General features: G+C 36.0%; 1 protein-coding gene across 3 annotated transcripts; it reads left to right on the top strand.

Annotated features, from left to right (window-relative positions):
* The first annotated feature begins 675 nt into the window (after positions 1-675).
* LOC106741848 (acyl-CoA synthetase short-chain family member 3, mitochondrial) lies at positions 676-20319 on the top strand. Of its 3 annotated transcripts, XM_014614236.1 has the most exons (14): positions 676-767; positions 935-987; positions 6070-6291; positions 12008-12173; positions 12474-12763; positions 14459-14555; positions 15137-15345; positions 15529-15757; positions 16217-16327; positions 17350-17549; positions 17696-17841; positions 18413-18635; positions 19292-19467; positions 19607-20319. In XM_014614236.1, exons 3-14 carry the CDS (start codon positions 6177-6179, stop codon positions 19700-19702), a joined length of 2058 nt encoding a protein of 685 aa, XP_014469722.1. In that variant the 5' UTR covers positions 676-767; positions 935-987; positions 6070-6176; the 3' UTR covers positions 19703-20319. The 3 variants fall into 3 exon arrangements, with proteins under 3 accessions (XP_014469722.1, XP_014469725.1, XP_014469724.1); XM_014614238.1 differs by lacking the exons at positions 676-767; positions 935-987 and adding an exon at positions 5199-5241; XM_014614239.1 differs by lacking the exon at positions 6070-6291 and having other exon boundaries at positions 703-987.
* The last annotated feature ends 125 nt before the right edge of the window (positions 20320-20444 follow it).

Here is a 20444-nt window from a genome sequence, read left to right as displayed (position 1 = left end):
AGCTTAACTGGTGCAGTGGTACCTCAGGCCGCGCAAGTTCCTTGACCCACATGAAGACCACGTGTGTCTGCGACGGTGGTCGATGGTCGGTATGACCACGATCTAATTAAATAATTAGTGAATATATTAAAGCGGGGCGACCTGAAACATACCGCTGTTAAACGTTCAAATAAATCTTACAGTTTGTCTGCGGTAGATTCACATATTTTAATTTAATTTTTGCCATAACAAACAACACTAGCACTTTAATGATAACTCAGGCGCAACTCCCACTTAGTCTCATGGATATTCGCAATGCCTTATTCTCTCCACACCGCTGTACGCACATATATGACAATAAAATTCAATCAAAGGTATGACTCAATCACATTTCGTAGTTTGGTAATTTTGAGGTGAAAAGGTCAGAAGTCTTTTGTTCCTCGATATTTTATGCAAATTTTAAAGCGCGAAAGAAGCAAAAACAACATGCAAAACGCATGAATGCTAGCCTGGTGCAATAAATAGTTAATGTCACAAGTAACAGTAGTTTTATTCACGATTCTATATCAGTCGTAGAATATATCAAGTACGACATAGTGAAACGTCAGGTGCGATACGGAGCGGACCAATTTTTCGCGAAGCGTAAATAGCTTAGCGCAAGCGTAACTTAGCGTTGCGCAAGTCTCATTCGTCACTCTGGCTTCGCTGTGTGCATCATTTAAATATTGCTAATAGTGCGCAATAAGAGACTGCTCTCGCTTTGGAATATTACGAGAGTAAATCTGAGAGTAAATATTTTTGTTCGGCCACTGACAATTTTCAAATCATTAAAATGAACCGTAAGAGGAGCCTTTCTTCGTATCCGTAAATTATTCGGCTGATAGTTTTATAAATGGAAGTTCAATCTAACAGCTCGATCATTTCGGCTAAGGAGAAATTTAATTCTGTTCCTCAGCACATCACCACATGCAGTCTATCTTGGAAATTGACTGGAGGACTTTTCTTTTTGTAAGTAATCTTTGCGGATTTATCTCTGTAAACATAGAAAAAAATTAACAATGCGTAAAATTTGATAAAATTTCTAATTCAGACAGAATATTTCGTAAGCGGAAATTGCTCTTTCGCTTCTTCGAGTTTCTCTAGTTTTAGCCGTCGGTTATTATTTATTAAAAAAAGTTAGCAAAAAAAATTAGCGAATGAAACATCTATTTTTGACACGTGTAGGTAGAATTTCAATCTCTCTCTCTCTCTCTCTCTCTCTCTTTTTATTTGGTGAACACGTTATATTATATATAATGTAACACGTGCAACTGACGTTCTCAGAATTACTGGATCATATAATAGATATGAATATGGATTGGGTACAAATTAGATCTCTCTCTTCTTTCTACAAAAATAAACTAAACTAATGTTTCATTTAATCCGACATCGACCACATGCGACGAATATTAATGAATCCCGTACAATACAAACATTTACCATAAGGGGAAATTGCTCTTTTACTTCGAGCTTCTCCGTAATAGAAATACTTTTTAGCGATATTCTCACTGGTGCACTTTGCCACGTTGTGGCTTCAAATACAATGACTGAATTGCGCGCAGCAAGAGATATGCATTGACATTCGTACCTTGTCGATCACGTAGAGATAACTGTGTCGCAATTCGATTTCACAGAAGATCGAGTTCTACGTCTCATGTAGGACGATCAGCTGTTCGATCGTGGGAACTCTTCGCAATGCGTTTCTTATACAATTTCGAATGTCACTTACGTGACACTTACATTATCGAGGTGCATAATATTGAATTATTCGCCTAGTTAATAATCATAATCGAATAATCATAAGCATAATTGAGTAAATACTTTAATTGCTGCAAAAACAAGGAATATATCGTTCGAGACAAATTGTTTCATATGCTTAAGGTATAAAGTAAAACCCAGTTAACGTACTTAATTGCTGTTGTATACTTAGAAATAAGAAGTTATATAACGAAAATGTTAGAACGGTTATATTACAATTTGATTATTTTACTGTCTTTTCATACATAACTGCACAGTTGACACAGCCAATTATTTCTATATAATTTGAAAATTAAAAATTACGTTACAAATATGTTATAATATAGTTATAGGGCAGTTTTCATAGTCGGATTTCATTTTTTAGATCCGACTATAAGAATACTGTTTTATAACTCAAATTCATCTTTAAATGTTCCGTAACTAATAAAATGAGTCGTACGACATCTATATATATATATATATATATATATATATATGAATCATTACTTGTACTTTTGAAAAAGAGTGAAGTGTTTATATAACAACGTAAAAATAATTTTCCAGCTGTATAAAATATGATTTAAAAATTCATGCGTGTCATATATCGACCATATTATTACGTTGACTAGGCAGTAAACAATATTCATGAGAAATTAAAGACCATTAGGATTTCGTAACATCCACTTCGAAGTTATATAATATTGTTTTCAACTTTGTTCGACTGACTCGATGAATTAGACGGTATAATCCATTATACGATATTCGGAAAATCGTGGTAGGAGAACTTTACAAAACTTGCTAGGAGAATATTTTATGCACGGCATGTGAGCAAAATCAAAGAGAGATAAGGAATAAAACGCCGCAAACACTTGTAGTATACAAATGCTCCGAACGAAACTAAACTGTTGGATGTTTTGCCTTGTCATGTCGCGTCATGTTAGATCAAACATTAAGTACACAGACAGCGCATTATATAGGTATTATTTGCATACAATATAAGTAATGCATAATTCACATGTTCATCGACTTTTACTACTTTTACAAAAAATTAAAGCGGACACCTCTTGTGCAGGATCACAATCATCAAAGATAATTCGCCGAAAGGGAATTGTTTTTTCTAGGTAAAAAATTTAAACCGCAAAAACTATAAGATTAATTTCTCCTATCTATATAAAAAATAAAAAATCACACGAAAGGGATAAAAGTCACTTGGATAAAATTAGCGCAACGCGAGTATTTCAAGGATAAGGGCTGTCTCTCGTCCTTTCTTGAAACAATATGAGAAATAAGATAGGCAGAATGTGCACATCGAAGTAGAACATGCTTCGAAGTTGTCTCAACACTTTGCGGGTGGACGGCGCTGGTTGGCGACTCGACAGATTCACAACTATTTATGTAATAAAATATAATACATAATTACGATACATATTTCGACAATTCTGAGGACCTTAAGAATATGGACATAATTTTTTTGAAATAAGAGACTTCCGCCGAGAAAATCTTTACTGAGGCAAAGCATTTCTTTATTTAAGCGAAGATGTACTGTGCGTACAAATTCAATTCTGGTGGATCCGTTTTCGAAAAATTATTTTATATTTATTTCCGCTCTTGTCGCTTTTATCATATTTATTACCGCTTTTATTTCCACTTTAAGTTAATCGTTGTTTTATACGCGTCTTAAAATAATTACGACGGTAAAATATTCGCTTCTCTCTCTCCGTGCACGAGTGCGTTGAAAAGTAAAATATAATATTCTTTTGGTTACATTGTGCATGTCTAGAGTAACGGAAAGCGAAACGAATAACCGAAATTCGAACTCACCCGGCGTATCACGAATCTTGGAGAGTTGCCGGATTAAATATTCAAGTGGAAATCTCGCGTGTAAAGCCGGAGCTCTTTTCTCCGTGATTGCGAAGTAGGCGCAACGCACAATTCTCTTTCTCGTCTAGCCGGCTGAGCCGTTATTTGACCGGCGGGATAAATTGTCATGTTACGCTCTACATTGTGTATTAATAGTTGACACAGACGATCTCGAGATGGCTCGAGAAATACCTTATAACTAATAATCTAGACATACGCAAAAGCGTGTTATTTTAAACGTATTATTTTTGTATGTCGCACGAGATGGACATTAGGAGGGGAAAAGAAAGGGCTTCCTCTTTTTCTGTTATGAAAAATGTGAACACGCGTGAGGGTGCGGGAGTATCCGATACCTTTGGATATGCAATGCACGATCCGATCACGCCCCGTCTGAATCGAGTCCAATTCGAGAGGGGCCGTTCAATAATTTCGGCGTACTCGCAAGTTACCGTGCGACAAGGTCGGCCGACGGATTACGAAATGTCACGAAGTGCGATATTTTTTAATCGAAGCGGATCGCTTATCGCGGATATACAGTTCTGCATCAAGGAACGTTATGTACAAAACACGCGATGGATTGACACATTTCTTCTTCCTCGAAAAGTAAAAAAAAGTTTCGTCAAATATCTCAAATATACGCATTTCGATTTCCAGAAATCGTGTCTGAATATCTTAAGAAAGAGAAAACAGTTCCTTTTTTTGTTTGCGCCCTTTGAGGCACCAGGAAAGATAAATTATGGCCTTGAAGATGTGATTATTAATTGCGGTTCTCCCCGACATTATTCGGGGCAAGTAATTTCGTTATCCCGTTATCTCTCTTGGAGAAATGATCTCGTTTGTTGTTTTAGTGTTATCTTCACCTTTCCATCCGCTTCACTTTTAAATTCATTTTAGATTACAATAGTTTAATTTTAGACCCTTTATGAGTTAAACACCCGATGTGATCAAGTGTTTTACTTGCTTATGTTTTGTGTAGTTTGTCTGGACGGTGACTCTTCTATTCATTGCAAATAGAATGTACCTTCGCATACACGCAGTAACGTAAGCGTTATCTGATAATTTTGCGCCCAATAGTTTTTTAGAAACTTCAGAACACCGCTATGAAAGTAATAGATGAACTGTAATTGTGCTATAACGGGTCTAAGGCTAGATATAATTAAAAAAAAAAAGATTTAATTTGTGAATTTAATCTAGTCAGATTATTGATATTTTCTCGACCATTATTTTTTTTTCTTAATAATAATACCTTTTATTCAGTATGGTATCGATGTTAATTTCGTGCCATTAATATATATTTTTCTGTATAGCTGTTAAATACATTATTTAAGTAGTCTACACGTACGTCCTTATATCGCGGAATTTTATGTTGAGATTATTGTCTTGCGTTTTGCTTTTGCCATTCATCCCTTACGTGAAAATATAGTCGTAGCTCGAGTTTCCACGCAAATAACGATTGAACTTTAAAATTGATGCGACGACCTGTGGGTCAACATTCGTGCAGGAAATGAGTGTGTTGTCACGTGATAAATGATATTATATATCAGGCTTTAAGTTCTACAAGTACTTTAGTTTTTCACGATACGCGCGTCTTCACGCATCTTCTTTCCGCAAGTGCAATCACGTAAAGTACGTATCATACATCTTCGTTGTCATAATACAATAGTGACATGGATCCTAGTTGCATGGAGGGTGAGAGGGTAGTAAGGAAGGAGGAAAGGTGAAAGGGAGCAAATATTAAAGGGAAGGAAGAATTGTGTGGCAAAGAGAAGGCACAGTGCAGTGTAAAAATACAGTAGCTACTACTGCAGTAGGTTTTATCGCGATACATTTCATATATCCCCTTTCGATGACTGAAAAGTCAATGGTAACAACGATTGAGAATAGCTTCGTGAAAACTATATATATATATATGTATATATATTGTTTTTAGATATAAAATTTATATTTATATTTATTTGTTAATAATTTATAATTATATATATAACAGAATAACTATTCCTTTTATACAATATGGTTTGATAAAAAAGCTGTAATTTTTTTAAGCAAATAGCGTTTTCTATGAATAAGAAATTTCTATTGAAGCTTTTTTCAAAATTGACTTTCTATCAACGTCAATCGTAATTACAATGACGCAGGCGCGTTCTTAGCATTCCGCTATTTGAATTAAATATGAATATGTTTAAAAAATATTCACTTTTCAAGCAGTTATTAACAATTGAAGGTAGCTGGATACTGTATATTCAGTGTGTTAAAAATCAAGTCTCGCCGAAGGCGTGGTGTTTTAGGGTTAATATTTATGTGAGCCTTCAAAATTATATCTAAATATTTTCGATATTCCGATATTGCGAAAGTTGCATGCTTGACGTTCGATTGTTGCATAAGTTTCGTGATACAATTCATTTGACATTCCCTTTACTGTTGACTTTGCGAATATATGTGAAAATACACACGTAGCCGGCTACACATCGTGGATGGACCCCACACCGTGGGCACGAAGACGTTACTGGTATAGGCTGTAAATATCGCGCTTGAACGTTATCCACCGTATCAACAGCCACAAGATGCTACATCAGATGAATCCCGATTTCCTCGACGCCAAGTCCGAAAGCTCAGGAAAGCCATGCCTGGAGTCGTGCATCGTGCTACCGAGAATATCACGGAAGGCAGATGGCAACGGTACGTATATCTGTGGCTCGCAAGTGAAACAAATCGTGAAATAGTAGTCAGGACAGCCGAGTTAATTCCGGACGATCGAAGTAAAATTGCGTTAAATAAGATGCATGCTTCTTTCCTTGGATCTCCAAAAGCTACCCTCGCTGTATTCAATCATCTTCTGGGCTCAGTGACAATAGTTCTTCTAACAAAACATCGAACAAAATCATTTTAAACATTCGTAAAACAAAAGCAAATAATGTTTTCCAGGAGGAAAGACTCGAAGTATGTGAGATATAAAGCTTAAAATAACAACCAATACACATAAACACATCCAAAAGTGTGGAAAGTTTATGTAAATATACAAATTTGTCATATATTTTTATTTCAACAGATCAGTTCTGACAAATTTCTCCCATGCTTTAAGCTCGAAAACCGCTTTTTATTTCTATGAAGGCACATTAAAAAAACACTTATAGTGTTTAATGCGCTCCGTTTATAAACGATTTTGAAAACTAGCAATGTGTTACGGTGGACTGAGCGATTAAATTTTATTCGATATTTGCTCGATTAGCGCCGATCGCGAATTCTGTCGGAGACGCAGATTACATCCACCGGTAATACCTACAGCTCAAATTAAATTATTGGGTCGCATCTGTTGTTTTCGCGTAGCTTCGTCATATATTTCTCCCTCGCCCTCTTCATTTCTGGCTCTCCTCCACCCGCCCTCTCTCCCTCTCTTTCTCTCTCTCTTTCTCTCACGTTTGAAGGTATTCTTGTTTCAGAGCGTAGACTAAATGAAGCTCTCTCCATTCCTCTCTCTCTCTTTCTTTTCCTTTCTCTTTCTCGTCCTCCTGATCTCTCTGATTATTAATTAATTAATTAATCAATCTTCCTAATTTTTTCTATTTTTCAATCCATTCTTTTTTACGTCGCTACAAATGCGCAAGCCGATTATGAATTAAACATATAAAGTCTGACTCACAGTCAACGTCAGAATGGAATATTTCTTGTCCTGAAAAAGTCAATGTAGAATGAATTAGTTACATTTGGCGTTACAAAAGCGGTCACCTTATTCCGTATCTTTTTTATCTTACGTAAGAACTATGTGACTTAGAGATTTATAAAAATTTTTTAATTTGACATAAAAACAATATTTGTTACAAGGTCGGAAACCCTTACAAAAAAGTATTACTGCTTATGATCAATTGGCCGGCGATGAAAATGAATTATTATGGCCCAGTAATTTTATTACTCATGCAAATAATAAAATTACTGAGCAACAATAATTTATCATATCGGCCAATTTATCATAGGCAGTAATACTTTTTTATAAGGAAATGACAAAAATATCAACTGGTATTCGACATCAAACATTCATAAACGCATCGGTGTCGATTCGATTTTTCTCTCTCTCTCTCTCTCTCATTCTCTCCTTCTCTCCCTCTCCGTCTAATAAAATTGCTTCCGGGTTACGTAACTTTCCATTTTCCTGAAATAAGGTGCCACCGCAACTACCTGAATACATCCTGAGAACTCCTCGGCTGTAACCCCCGGAGAATCTGCCCAAGAGATGTTTGCGAGGAGATCACGAAGCTGAAATATTCATCGCTAGGAAATTCAACATAAAGACGATCTTCCTTAATTTTAACTTTTTCGCAAATGATGTCTTGAAATATATGGTCTCACTTATCTTCTCCTTTTTTTCGTTTTAAATCGTTTACTTAACCTCGGTAAATCATATTTATCTTATCAGCTTCACCTTAGAGGAAATCAGAACATTTCTACGGCAATCTTTTAAGCACGTGTGTCAATTTCTCTTATCTCCGACTCTCTTCATTAAATTCCAGTCAGATGAAGCGTATACTTTCTAATTCGGCGATGTTCATTATTCGCCTACCTGGTAGCTAGTAAGTACGCTTTGTATCAGTGTAACAAATTATCTAAACACTCTCCGGCCGAAATATGGGAAGAAATCGCCCACGCGTGTCGTAAGAGGCTGAAGCTAAAACCCTCTACGTCTTACTTCAAGCCGCCGTTCCCGATTGCTTACGTGTTTCTCCGTAAGGTGTAAATATCGCGAAATCCTCATGGGGTGCGAAGAGGGACAGGTGACGCGACGACGCGTGGTTACAGGGAATCGGAGCGAGACGGGGCGGGAGGACGGGGTAGACCATAGTGGTCCACCGCTGGTTTTCTTACGGTTTTCTCGCTGGCGTCGCGGTCACCCGCGTGGTATCAAGGTAGCGTGTCGCACGAAAGTCCGTAATTCACGATACACAAACAAACGTGGGCGAGCGCTAAATACGAGAACGGAACTCGGGGATAGAAAATTGCCACCAGGAAGTCGCGACGGAGCGCGCGTCGCGTCGCATTGAATGAATTATTCATGCTGAGTAAGAAGCGCCGCGCATCAGCCTGTGCTGCCGGCATCTTGAAATATTCACTGTCCACCGCTATCTCACGGCGATTAAACAAATCAACGCTTTAAATCTTCCCGGACGCGCGTCATCCCCTGAGCGCGAACGGGTAACATCAAGGAGAACTTTCTGGCTTTCGTCGAATACAAAACAGGGAATCAACGATGTTTGCGCAATATTTTGTAAATTCTTCACGTGTCTCAAACCACGCCAAGGCTCGATACAATCTACCTACCGTTACGAACAAAATTCTCAGACCCGTCAAGGAAACTATTAATGGGAAGAAGCGTGTGAAACAAGCTTCGAGTCTTTGTCAAAACATATTTCCCCAGAGGCGTCTAATGTGTGTATGTGTGCGTATTTACGTAAACGACTCATTAAATTTGGATAATTTGAAAGCCAACTACAAAGACTCAAGGAGGAAGATAAGATATGGAGGAATTTCAATTTCTGTCGCGTAATAACCTCTCAAAATGCTCGCGGGCGTTGTAGAAATATAATTCTTGATAATTCTATATTGAGTGACTGGCATTTCGCCATTATAATATTTGGTTAAAAACTCAAAAAAAAACAGTCATTACGTCTTTGGTGGAGTAATATGCATTATATTAATATTTGTTGCATATCATTCGTTATTTAGTTATTGTCTGTGTCAGTAATTAAAATGTTTTATGAGCAACATAAAATATTGTCAATGCCAGTAAAGTCGATGATACTTTTTGGATCATTTCAAAGTTAAATTATAGTGAGCGCGGCTAGTGAACAGATAGGCTGCCGAACGGAATTGAAACCACGAAGGGATATGAGGTGAAAATTTCTTTCCTCTGTGTATATTAGGTCTCAGCAAATTTTCCTTTGAATCTCAACGTAGAAAAAATGACCGACAGTTTTTTTTTATAAAATTTCATATAAAATAAATTTATCGAGATTAAAATGTGCCTAGTATGAATATTAATACAATGTTGCGACCAAGTTTCCTGAGAAGTTAATGAAATAAGTTTGAACAAACATTTTCACGTTACCGGAAGGTTGTTGTGATTATGATAGGTTTATTATAATTTCGGTGGAATGTTACCATTTTACAATTTAAAGTTACCGTAATCTTATTGGGATGTTGATATACTATGTATATTTTATATGTTAAATATCCTATATATAATTGTCGCGCTGTTTTCTATTCTCTGTTTGCAAAAGTGACATAACTGCACATATGAAATATAAAGTGAAGTTATGAAGTGAAATTCGCGAGTGGTACAAAATATGATCAATGTTATTTTATAAAATAATGAGAATCGTGTCTCCTGCAGATGACGGCAACATGTTACGTGTCTTAATTAACCAGACCTACGATATCGTGGGACGATATTAGTGCCATATGAGCGTAGTACGTTCGTGTAACCGAAAAAAATATAAAAATATAAACATTTTCTTTTAGTTACATTTAATATAAATTTTTAACATGTTATTTTTAGTATGAAATTTGCTTACAAATAGTATCAAAGTATTATACTTTTATATTAACTATTGATATGCTATTTTTGTTACTTCTTAATATATTTACCTTGGATTAAATCAACACGAAAATTTGGATAGACAGTTTGAGACATGTGAAGTGTGTTAGATTTAACATAAAATTTGTTATCGAAGAGATTATCGGTAAATTCGGGCATTTTGCAAAGCAACCACAATAATTACTGAGATATTGATTAAAGAATATAACAGGTAAATGTGCATGATGAGGTGGGACAAACTCTTAAGATAGTACCGTCGGGCATCTCTCACTTGTGAGCCTCATATTGCACAAAAACTTATTTTTTTATTTCTCATCCATAAGCATTTCGCATCCATAAGCCAGTGCGGCGATTTTGTTACGATAGAACGAACATAATTTCCATAAATATATTGTTTTTAAACATGAGGGACATATGTAAAATAACTTTTTTACGAACTCTGTACCGCGCGGCCCCTCTTCTCGTCCTACATTCCTCATAAGTCAGTGCGGCGATTCTGCGGTTGCAATCACATAAAGCATGTGCCAACTTTCTCAATTGTTTCGAACGCAAAGAATATATGTGAAATAACATCGCAGCCACTTGACTTTGGGTTCGTTGAAATCAGTAGATCCTAAACTTTATATCTGAATTAATATACCACAAGTTCCTCTTAACCCTTTTTGGTCGCAATATATCCAATTGAATGAAAACGCATCAATCCTTCAATTTTTAACTTTATATTTTACTTCGGTTTGTACATGAAAAGTTTGCTTGTGTCAAGAAATGATTGTGAAAGAAACGCATTTTAAAGAGGAAATTTGGAGCTTTATATTTGTTTCTTTAACGAATATCCAGTATTGAGCCTTTCGTCTTCTGTGATCAGTCAAAATCGAGAAAATGCTTTTTGCCTTAACATTAAATAATTCGGTGAGAAAAAAAATTCGCACGACAGTCAACAAATTAAGGACGAAGTTTCATTCTTTCAAACAGAATTCGTATATGACTTTTTATTTCAGACCAAACTTTCAAGATTTTGTGAATCTTGATCTGTGCCTTTATTTATTTTAGGACAGCGAGGGCTATAAGAAGTTCAAATTTCAAGCTGCAAAATTTTTTTCAAACTTGAATCTAATGTGATGCTTTAATTTTTGCACGTAATATAAAAATAGCGCGTAATATAAAAATAGCTTAGCGCGATACACACATAGAGCTCGTATGACTTATTAAATATATGCACTCGCTGGACAGTTATATACAAAGTGTTTTAAAAAAGATGGGCCAGCAATATGTAACCGTCCAGGATAAAACTGTAAATATTTGCAAATAAAAAGCACGTACAAACACTGCTTGAAACACTCAGTTGACGAGTTAAATCCGTGTAAAGAGGAATTTTTGTTTCATCATAACAGGCACTGGTTTTAATGCTATTGAATGATATTCCACACGACTTAAGAGTGTGTGGTTTATGCACGGCGAAAAACTTTCATGTTTCAATCGAGATGTAAAACAATGTTCTAACAGAACGTATCTCGGTACGTAACTGAGAACCACTACGATCCATCGTCCAAGATGCACGTTCTGTTAAAAAATGTATCTCAACTGAAATTTGGAGGTGTTGTTTATCGAAACACCCTGTATGAAAAGTAAATACTGCTTTTCACATAATTTCTCCATATTCTACAATGTTTCTACATGTTCGCTTTACATACATATCGCCCGAAGGTAACTTCTGATATTATACCGTAAATTACATGTTTTACCAAAGCTCTTTGGTAGTGCCTTTATACACGATAAGGAATAATTGTTGTTCTTATTATCTCCTTGCAGATTACATTATGATCCCTCATCGAAACGGATGCCCTGCCTACGAGGAGGCGTACAATAAATCGCTGGAATCCCCGGAAGAGTTTTGGAGTGAGATCGGCCGGTATCTCGACTGGAGCAAGCCTTGGCATAAGGTGCTGGATAATTCTAATGAGCCATTCACAAAGTGGTACGTCAAGCATCGTTGTTACCGATATCTGGCCGATATTTATCATAGCCTATAATATTTTTCTGTAAGGGATTGACAGCGTCAATTTTTCATTTTGTGCTCACATAAATAAATTAAAAATCTATTTTACATAAAAAAGTATTACATAAAAATGGAGAATCCTCGCGATTACAGAGGACAAAAGGGCGGCATATACTTGACAGCGCTGCTCCATCTTCCTCCTTAATATTTTTCACTCAGAACATCTCTCGTAGAGGAGGTGCGTTTTCTTATTTGCTATCTTTTTCTTTCTCCACGCAGGTTTGTCGGTGGAGAATTGAACGCTTGTTACAATGCAGTAGATCGCCACGTATACGCCGGCTACGGAAAGAAGACAGCTCTCATACATGATAGCCCGCAAACATCGTCAATTCGCAAAGTAACGTACAACGAGCTCTTCGAGAAGACGTCCTTGTTGGCGGGCGCGTTAGCGGAATTGGGAGTGCGCAAGGGGGACAGGGTGATCATATATATGCCGCTGATCCCCGAGACGATAATCGCGATTTTAGCCACTGTTAGATTAGGGGCAATCCACTCGGTGGTTTTTGGAGGTAATGACAATACGACGATAGTAATTACGAGAACGATTTTTAATTATATTGATTATCCGGGTTGTTTTGATTACCGATGATTGATTATTTTGATTTAATTACGTTAAATTATGTGCCACGTAATCCATATTAAACATAGATTTAGGTGATACTTAAGTTTCCGCTGAGTCCCATTATTTATGTGTGAGTGATGGTTTTACTTATGCTGAGAAAAAATGTACTGATGAAGAGAAAATTAGTTTCAATTTTAATGTAAACTGCTCGTTTGTATACAACTGTGAGCGTACTTTATAATATAAGCACTTTATTTACTTGTTTAATGAAAATAATTCTTCTATTAAATTCAATTATTTACTAAACATAAAAAAATATTTTCTACAATACAATAATTTTTATTAAATTATGAAAAAAATTGATTGAAATGAAAAAATTATGAAAAAAATTATTTACTATTACGTATTAAATCTTGTATTTTCTTTTAATTAGTTTCTATATTTATTGTGTCTTTTTTATTGTGTTGTTTTCAGACGTCGACGATTTTTTTCTGAAATTTTCTTAATCATGTCATTAGTCGATTCCATTTATGTTCTATTTAAAAGATTTGCTTATCACTGGCCGGATTCGAACTTACNTAGCTATTTCGCCTTAATTAACTAATATATTTCTTATTGTCCATATATGTTCTCAAATTCTACCGGGGCTTTCACTTATAATTTATAATAGAAATAATATTAATACATAAATCAGTAAAACGCTTTAAATATTATTAAAAATATTAAGGAGAAAAATAGAGCAGCGCTTTCCAATATATGTTCCTCGAAATGCAATAAATTATATTGAAAAATATTTACTATTTTCAAGTATACTATTTCTTATTTTCGATAGTTTAAAAACATGAATTTAAACAAATATTTACTAAAACGTCTTTTTTAACATTAAAATCTTCAAATTTAGAATTAAATAAATATATTTACTAAATTTCAATAAATATTAATTAAAATATAGTATGCTAAAATTAAATTAAACATTAAAACAAAATTTATATTCGAAATTTTATACTTCGGTTTAATATAATTAAGTAAAGAAGACTTATATTTAGTAATGAAGATTTATATTTAAAATATTATTTATTAAAATATATTTTAATAAATGCATTTACTAAAATTAAAAACATTTTTTCTCAACGTGATCTCAACGTATTTGATTAGGAGCGACTTTATTTAGAAAAATATCAAATAAAAAGCGATCAAATATCGTTATTATAACACATCGAGAATTTAGGCCTAATTGGGCTCATGTGTGAATTCAGTGTTGTAGTCAACGTGTTTAATTAGGATGAAGGAACTCTTCGAATTTTGAACTTTACTTTTTATTATAGAGGAAAATAATAATACTATTAAAACTAATAATACAGAAGTTATCAAAACGATGTATGATGGATTAATTTCAATAATATTGCTATTGAATCGAAAAACCCGGTAGAGGAAATTTCTTATATGTAATTATGTATAGAATATGTCCACATATATATATAAATATACAATTATTTCCGGGAGGTTAAACGCTGTTGATTGCGCTGATTTCAGCGCTGTTGACCAATTCTATTGATGCAACGATTTTTAGATGTTTTGCGGGAACACAGTGTTTCGATCAATAGCTGGGTCGATTTGATATCATTGTATTTGCGTATTTCAGGTTTCGCAGCGAAGGAATTGGCGTCTAGGATAGACCATGCCGAGCCAAAGGTTATTATCGCCGCAAGTTGCGGTTTGGAACCGTCTAAAGTGATTAAGTACGTCTCATTGTTCTTTAATAAGTATTGCCGCAGTCAATACAAATGTTGCCTTTGTTACAATATATTATAGCACTCAAGAGCCTCCGTCAGTACGTAATACGTAAGACATACTTAATTCAATGCGGCGCTGCGCTTACTTATGCATTCTTTTATACGTAAGCTCGATTCGTATGCGAGTCTGAACGAATACGGACGAAATGCAAAAACATTCAACGGACATGAGAAATCGCGTTAACTTTTATATAACGTTGAGATCAACAAGTCTCTCGTAATTGCTGTTTGTCGTATTTAATAATAATGTGGCGAACATTTTTATTATTTCTATAATTTTATGAGAAAGCGGGTACGCACGCATTTAAACGTCACACGAAGTATTACGTGCGATTTCTCAATGTAAATGTCATCTTAGAAATATAAAAGAAGGAAGAGAATTCCTTAACGATATTCACAATTGAACACATTTACTAGAACTACATTAAACATTGATATTTTTTAACTTTCAAGGCGAATCCGCAATTTCCAATAAATAAACCGATAAATCTTTTTTTTTCTTTTAACTTGTTTATCTCGGAACACAGATACACTTCTATGCTGAACGGTGCCTTGGATATGATCACTGCAACGAAGCCAAAGTGTATTATATTTCAAAGAAGAAATGTTTGGGAATCACCGTTGTTGGAGTCGCAATTCGATTGGGACGAACTCATGAAAAGGTCAAAACCTCATCCATGCGTAATGGTCGAGGCTAACGATCCATTGTATATACTATATACATCGGGAACCACAGGTAAACCTTCCCCGACTCAATAAATGCCACTGGTACAAAGAATAAAGAACTTTACTTATCGGTCAATCTACTGTTCTTAGTAATAATGAGATATATGATTATTTTTTGCGAGATCTTTCCCAAACACATCTGTTCTAAATAAAACAAAAATACAAAAAATACAAAAACAACGTTTCATGTCAGGAAACCCAAAGGGGATCATCAGGCCGATCGGCGGACACTTGGCGACGCTTTGCTGGACCATGAATACAGTTTACGGAATGAATAAAAATTCCGTATGGTGGGTAGCGTCCGACATGGGATGGGTCGTCGGGCATTCGTACATTTGTTATGGTCCCCTTCTGTACGGCGCAACGAGCGTAATGTACGAAGGAAAACCCGACAGGACACCGGACGCAGGTCAATATTTCAGGTTGGAGAGTCGTTCTGTGCGAAAAACCAAAGTGTTATTCTCTCGAATCCTCTTTGACGGGTGGCTGCTTCATTTCCGTACAATAGCAGCCACTTAAATTTCGTACCGATAACTTCTTCTCGTTTTCGCGGTTTTCTCCCTTTCAACCAGTAAAAAAACATTTTGTACCTCTGTTGAAATCGGTCCGTGTAAAAGGTTTTGTTGTTGAGTTCTCAACATAGCCGTGTGCTGATTTAACATATCGCGGTTGTGTCATTTAAAGATGCGTAGAATTGAATTCAACATTCTGTTGTGTTGAAATAACATAATTTATTCGTGAGTGTATCCGTGAATTTTTGACATATAATTTGCGTTACTTCACTACTTAATATTATTTGCTTTGTGTTAAAAAAATTTGAGTGGACCTTTTGGAACATGTGAAAAATATTGGATTTAACATACACACTTTTTACTGTGTAGAATCATCGAGCAGCACAACGTAAACGCGTTATTCTGCGTGCCGACTGCGCTGCGAGTTATAAAACGAGCGGATCCGGAAATTCTAGTGGGGAGAAAATATTCGTTAAAATCGTAAGTTCCTAATCGATCTATTAACTCGGTTACCTCGAATTACAAACGATTTTCATATGTTGTTCGCGTCTAGTTTTCGAGTCAGCTTTTTCTCGAAAATGAAGCGCACGATTTTACTAGCAGTGCTTCATGATGTTGTAGAAAATGTGAAACGAGAAACCAGAAGGGAAAGAGAGAATTAATAATTTAAAGGTAGCCGTCATGAAAGCGGTGATCTTATTACATTGCAATGAATATCATAAATTACGCGCGGCGCGGAATCACATGTTGCGAGATACACATCGTGATATGCATCGCGATGCGCTTGTCGTTTTATCTCTTTCGGAAAAAGAAGTTACCTCCAGTAGAATATATATGGAAATATATTGAGTAGCGCGCGCATCGATGTCGGAGAAATGAAATGAGTCATGCGCGAGCTTCACGTTGCAGCAACGACTTCAAATCGTGAATGGTCAATTGCCAAAAAACTTGCAACATCTTATTTGATAAGTTTCGGAACACATCCTGTATCCAGTAGGAAAATTTGCTTTTCAAGAAATATGTTTTCCTATCATCGAAAAAAAATGAGTCACAACCTTTTTATCATCGACCATAGTGTTGGGCATTAATCGATTGAGATTTCAATTATTTTGCTATTAAGTGGTAATCAATTATTACGATATGCTACAGTTTACACCGTCCAAATATGCTTGATACCCACTAAACTGGCACAATAAGTCTTCTTCAAACGTATCCTACCAGCTTGATACGCCATCGTTTACACATATTAGAACCAAGTTAATTTAATACAAATATAGTACTTCTTACGCGTATCATAAACGATCGGTGTAAATCAGATCTCTAATTCTCTAAGTGGTTCATCCTAAGGACACGTCTTGTTATACATTTTTTTTTCACTAGAGAAAGCTCACAAGGAAAGGGCTCATGAGACTCTCACATAACATTCCCGAGCCACTCTGAGGGTAATTTCCCTCGTGGAGCCAAGAAGAGATTTTCACGAGCAATTTTTCTCCCGTTTCCAGCTTAAAAACGATATTCGTCGCCGGCGAGTTTTGCGACTACGAGACGAAGGCTTGGGCCGAGAAAACCTTTAAAGTGCCGATTTTAAACAATTGGTGGCAGTCGGAAACTGGACATCCCATTACGGCGCTGTGCCTGGGATACGGTCATCATCCCAATTTGCCAAAATTCAGCACCGGACTTCCTATACCCGGATATAACAGTAAGTTATCAATTGTCTCGCCCTTCGGGCATTTTTTCACGACTGCCCGTCCGGCCGTCTCTGTTAAATTACATTAATTAACTCCATTAATTTTTATGCATAAAAGTCCGTCATATTTACATATAAATCACATATTCCACTCACAGTCCATATCTTGCGAGAAGATGGAAGCATAGCGCCGCAACGCGAACTCGGGCAAATCGCGATAAAGTTACCGTTGCCGCCTGGGTGTATGTCAACCTTATACCGGTCACCCGAGAGATTCAAGGAAGTTTACTTCACGAGGTTTCCGGTAAGTAACTTAACACGAGACGTATTATCATGCTGATAACTTGGTCGAGAAAGCGCATTGCCTGCCAACTGCGAATTTCTTAACACGTTTTCAGGTTAATTTTGCCTCATCGTAAAAACAGACGAACTCTTTTCGTCATATTTTCTACCATTTTTTTTCTTACTCAGGGCTTCAAATTGGATTCAAATTAAAGCAAAATGCAATCGTATACTGGAACATTGAGATTCTCGGTAGCGACTCCGAAAGAGAGACTCCTGAAGAGTTGACGGGAAAAATCATTTATTTTCGATATAAAGTGAAACAAGAACTATTATCATTTTGAATATCTTCGAAAAATACAAATACTTTATTAGTGACTAAAAGCGGCCCACTGAAATTTTTATATTATTTTAACATGAAAAATACACAAATATATGTTAAATCAATATATTCATCTTTTTGACATATTACTTCTTAATATATTCATCCTGTTTAACACAAACATTTCAGCGATCCGTTTTTAACGCAAAATTTCTTACCGCTTATTCGCTCTACGTTAATTTTGCAATTCTTACACGCGATAAACTCTCAGGGTTACTACGACACTATGGACGCGGGTTACATCGACGAGTTGGGCCATGTTTACGTGACGGCTAGAGACGACGACATTATAAATGTAGCCGGTCATAGAATATCCACAGCCGCGTTGGAAGATATTATTCTAGCACATGCTGACGTGGTGGATGCCGCAGTGGTCGGCGTGCCGGATCACACGAAGGGAGAAGTGCCGCTCTGCCTTTACGTCAAACGTCACGGTTCGTTAATACATCACCTAATATATATTCCATTTATTTCTCGTGAAATAAGTGAATCAACGACAGTGTGAAGTCACAATTAACTTCCGACGAAAAGAGTTCTAACAAATTAATTGTTTCTGAGTAGATTTCTTTTTCACGAAGAGAGCCGATAAGCTAGTTATTGGCGAGCATATTATGCACAATTACGAGTATACATTATTATTAACGACGACACATTTATTTGTGCAATTAGACTCCGTTGTTAATCGTTCGATACGAGAATATATTGAGAATACATTTAAAATATATATTTAAAAATGCAACAAAAAAGTTACTCGCGACTCAACATAAATACCTTTTATATAACAGCTGTCATGATTTTATCAATATTTACGAGGATGTACTGTGTCTTTAAAAATGTGTCTGTGACTTTGCATTAAAGGAGGGGTTTTCGGGAATTGAGTTTTACAAAGGAGTACACAAATAAAATCACATATATTTTTCGGTTAATTTCAAGTATACTTTTACTGTAATAGAATCTGAACTTGAAGCTTGGCTCGAATTAATTATCGGGATTTGTAATGACGATAATTGAAGGTCATGATAAATAAGGAGACCTCTCGAGCGATGCCGTTCATACACCATTGAAAATGTTACATCGAAATATTCTGCAGATGCGACGAGCAAAGAAGAACAGATAAATCAGGAACTGGTGGCGCAGGTGAGACACATGATGGGGCCAATCGCGTCTTTTCGAGTCGCCGCTGCGATCACCATGTTACCCAGAACGCGTTCCGGCAAGATAATCCGCAAATCTATCGCTTTGTTGGCACGGTCGAAACAAGTCAAGGTAGTAAACAACAATATAATACAAGTCTTCTGGACTACAGTGGAATAACAGACGAAGACTTACCTTAACTCGCATTTATTCTTTCCTTCGGTGTTATCCTGCCACTAATAAACGTCCGCGTCTCCGTAATGATTTTCAGATTCCAAGCACGATCGAAGATCCAACAGTATTTCGCGAAATTAAGGAGGTACTCCAGAAACTTGGGTATGCGAAGCTGGCCCCGGATCCACAATGACACTTGGTGAAACTTGTACAGGCTCTTAAAGATATATTCACGAGAAATATATCCCTAGGAATAGAGCGACGCAGTTTTCACGGAATAACACGCATCTGAGCTGTAAGCCTGCTCTCATTCGGTTGTCCGGCATGAAACCGATATCGATAATTTATATACTGATTAAGAGAATGGTTTTCAAGTGACAAAGGAGCGTTTTCTTTCAAACGCGAGACGCACTTGTCTCGCGAGAAACTTCAATGTCTGACTTTGCTTCTTCGCATACGTGCTTATACTTCATTCTATCTTCCAACATTTTAACGGCCACTATAACGAAAAGCTAAAAACACGTATAGCACATCGACACACCCGGCTTCGACGTATAGATAATGAAAATATATTATTATTTACATATAGAAATATACAAAAATACAAGCGAATGTATCACCACTTATTCGTGCATATTTATAATCTCATGTGCTATACTTCATTTATGTTCAACTGGCTCGAATAATAAATCTGAATGTACGGAATCCGTCATATTGTGAAAATGTTGACGGTGTACATCCGCAATTCTATTAAAAATTATTAGGGCACATATTTTTTTTTTGCAAATTTGTTTTTAATGACAATATAATAAGAAACAGTATAATAATAATCGTAATATTAATTTTATAATTATAAAGTGTGTGTATAACACTATCTTGTTGATTTATTCAATAAATTTCTTTTCCAACTCTTACCACCACTTTAATAATAATTA

This window comes from Dinoponera quadriceps, unplaced genomic scaffold (assembly GCF_001313825.1).
Source record: "Dinoponera quadriceps isolate SergipeBrazil2010 unplaced genomic scaffold, ASM131382v1 scaffold533, whole genome shotgun sequence".
In the NCBI taxonomy this organism is placed as follows: Eukaryota; Metazoa; Arthropoda; class Insecta; order Hymenoptera; family Formicidae; genus Dinoponera; species Dinoponera quadriceps.
This window is presented reverse-complemented; position numbering and strand designations above follow the sequence as displayed.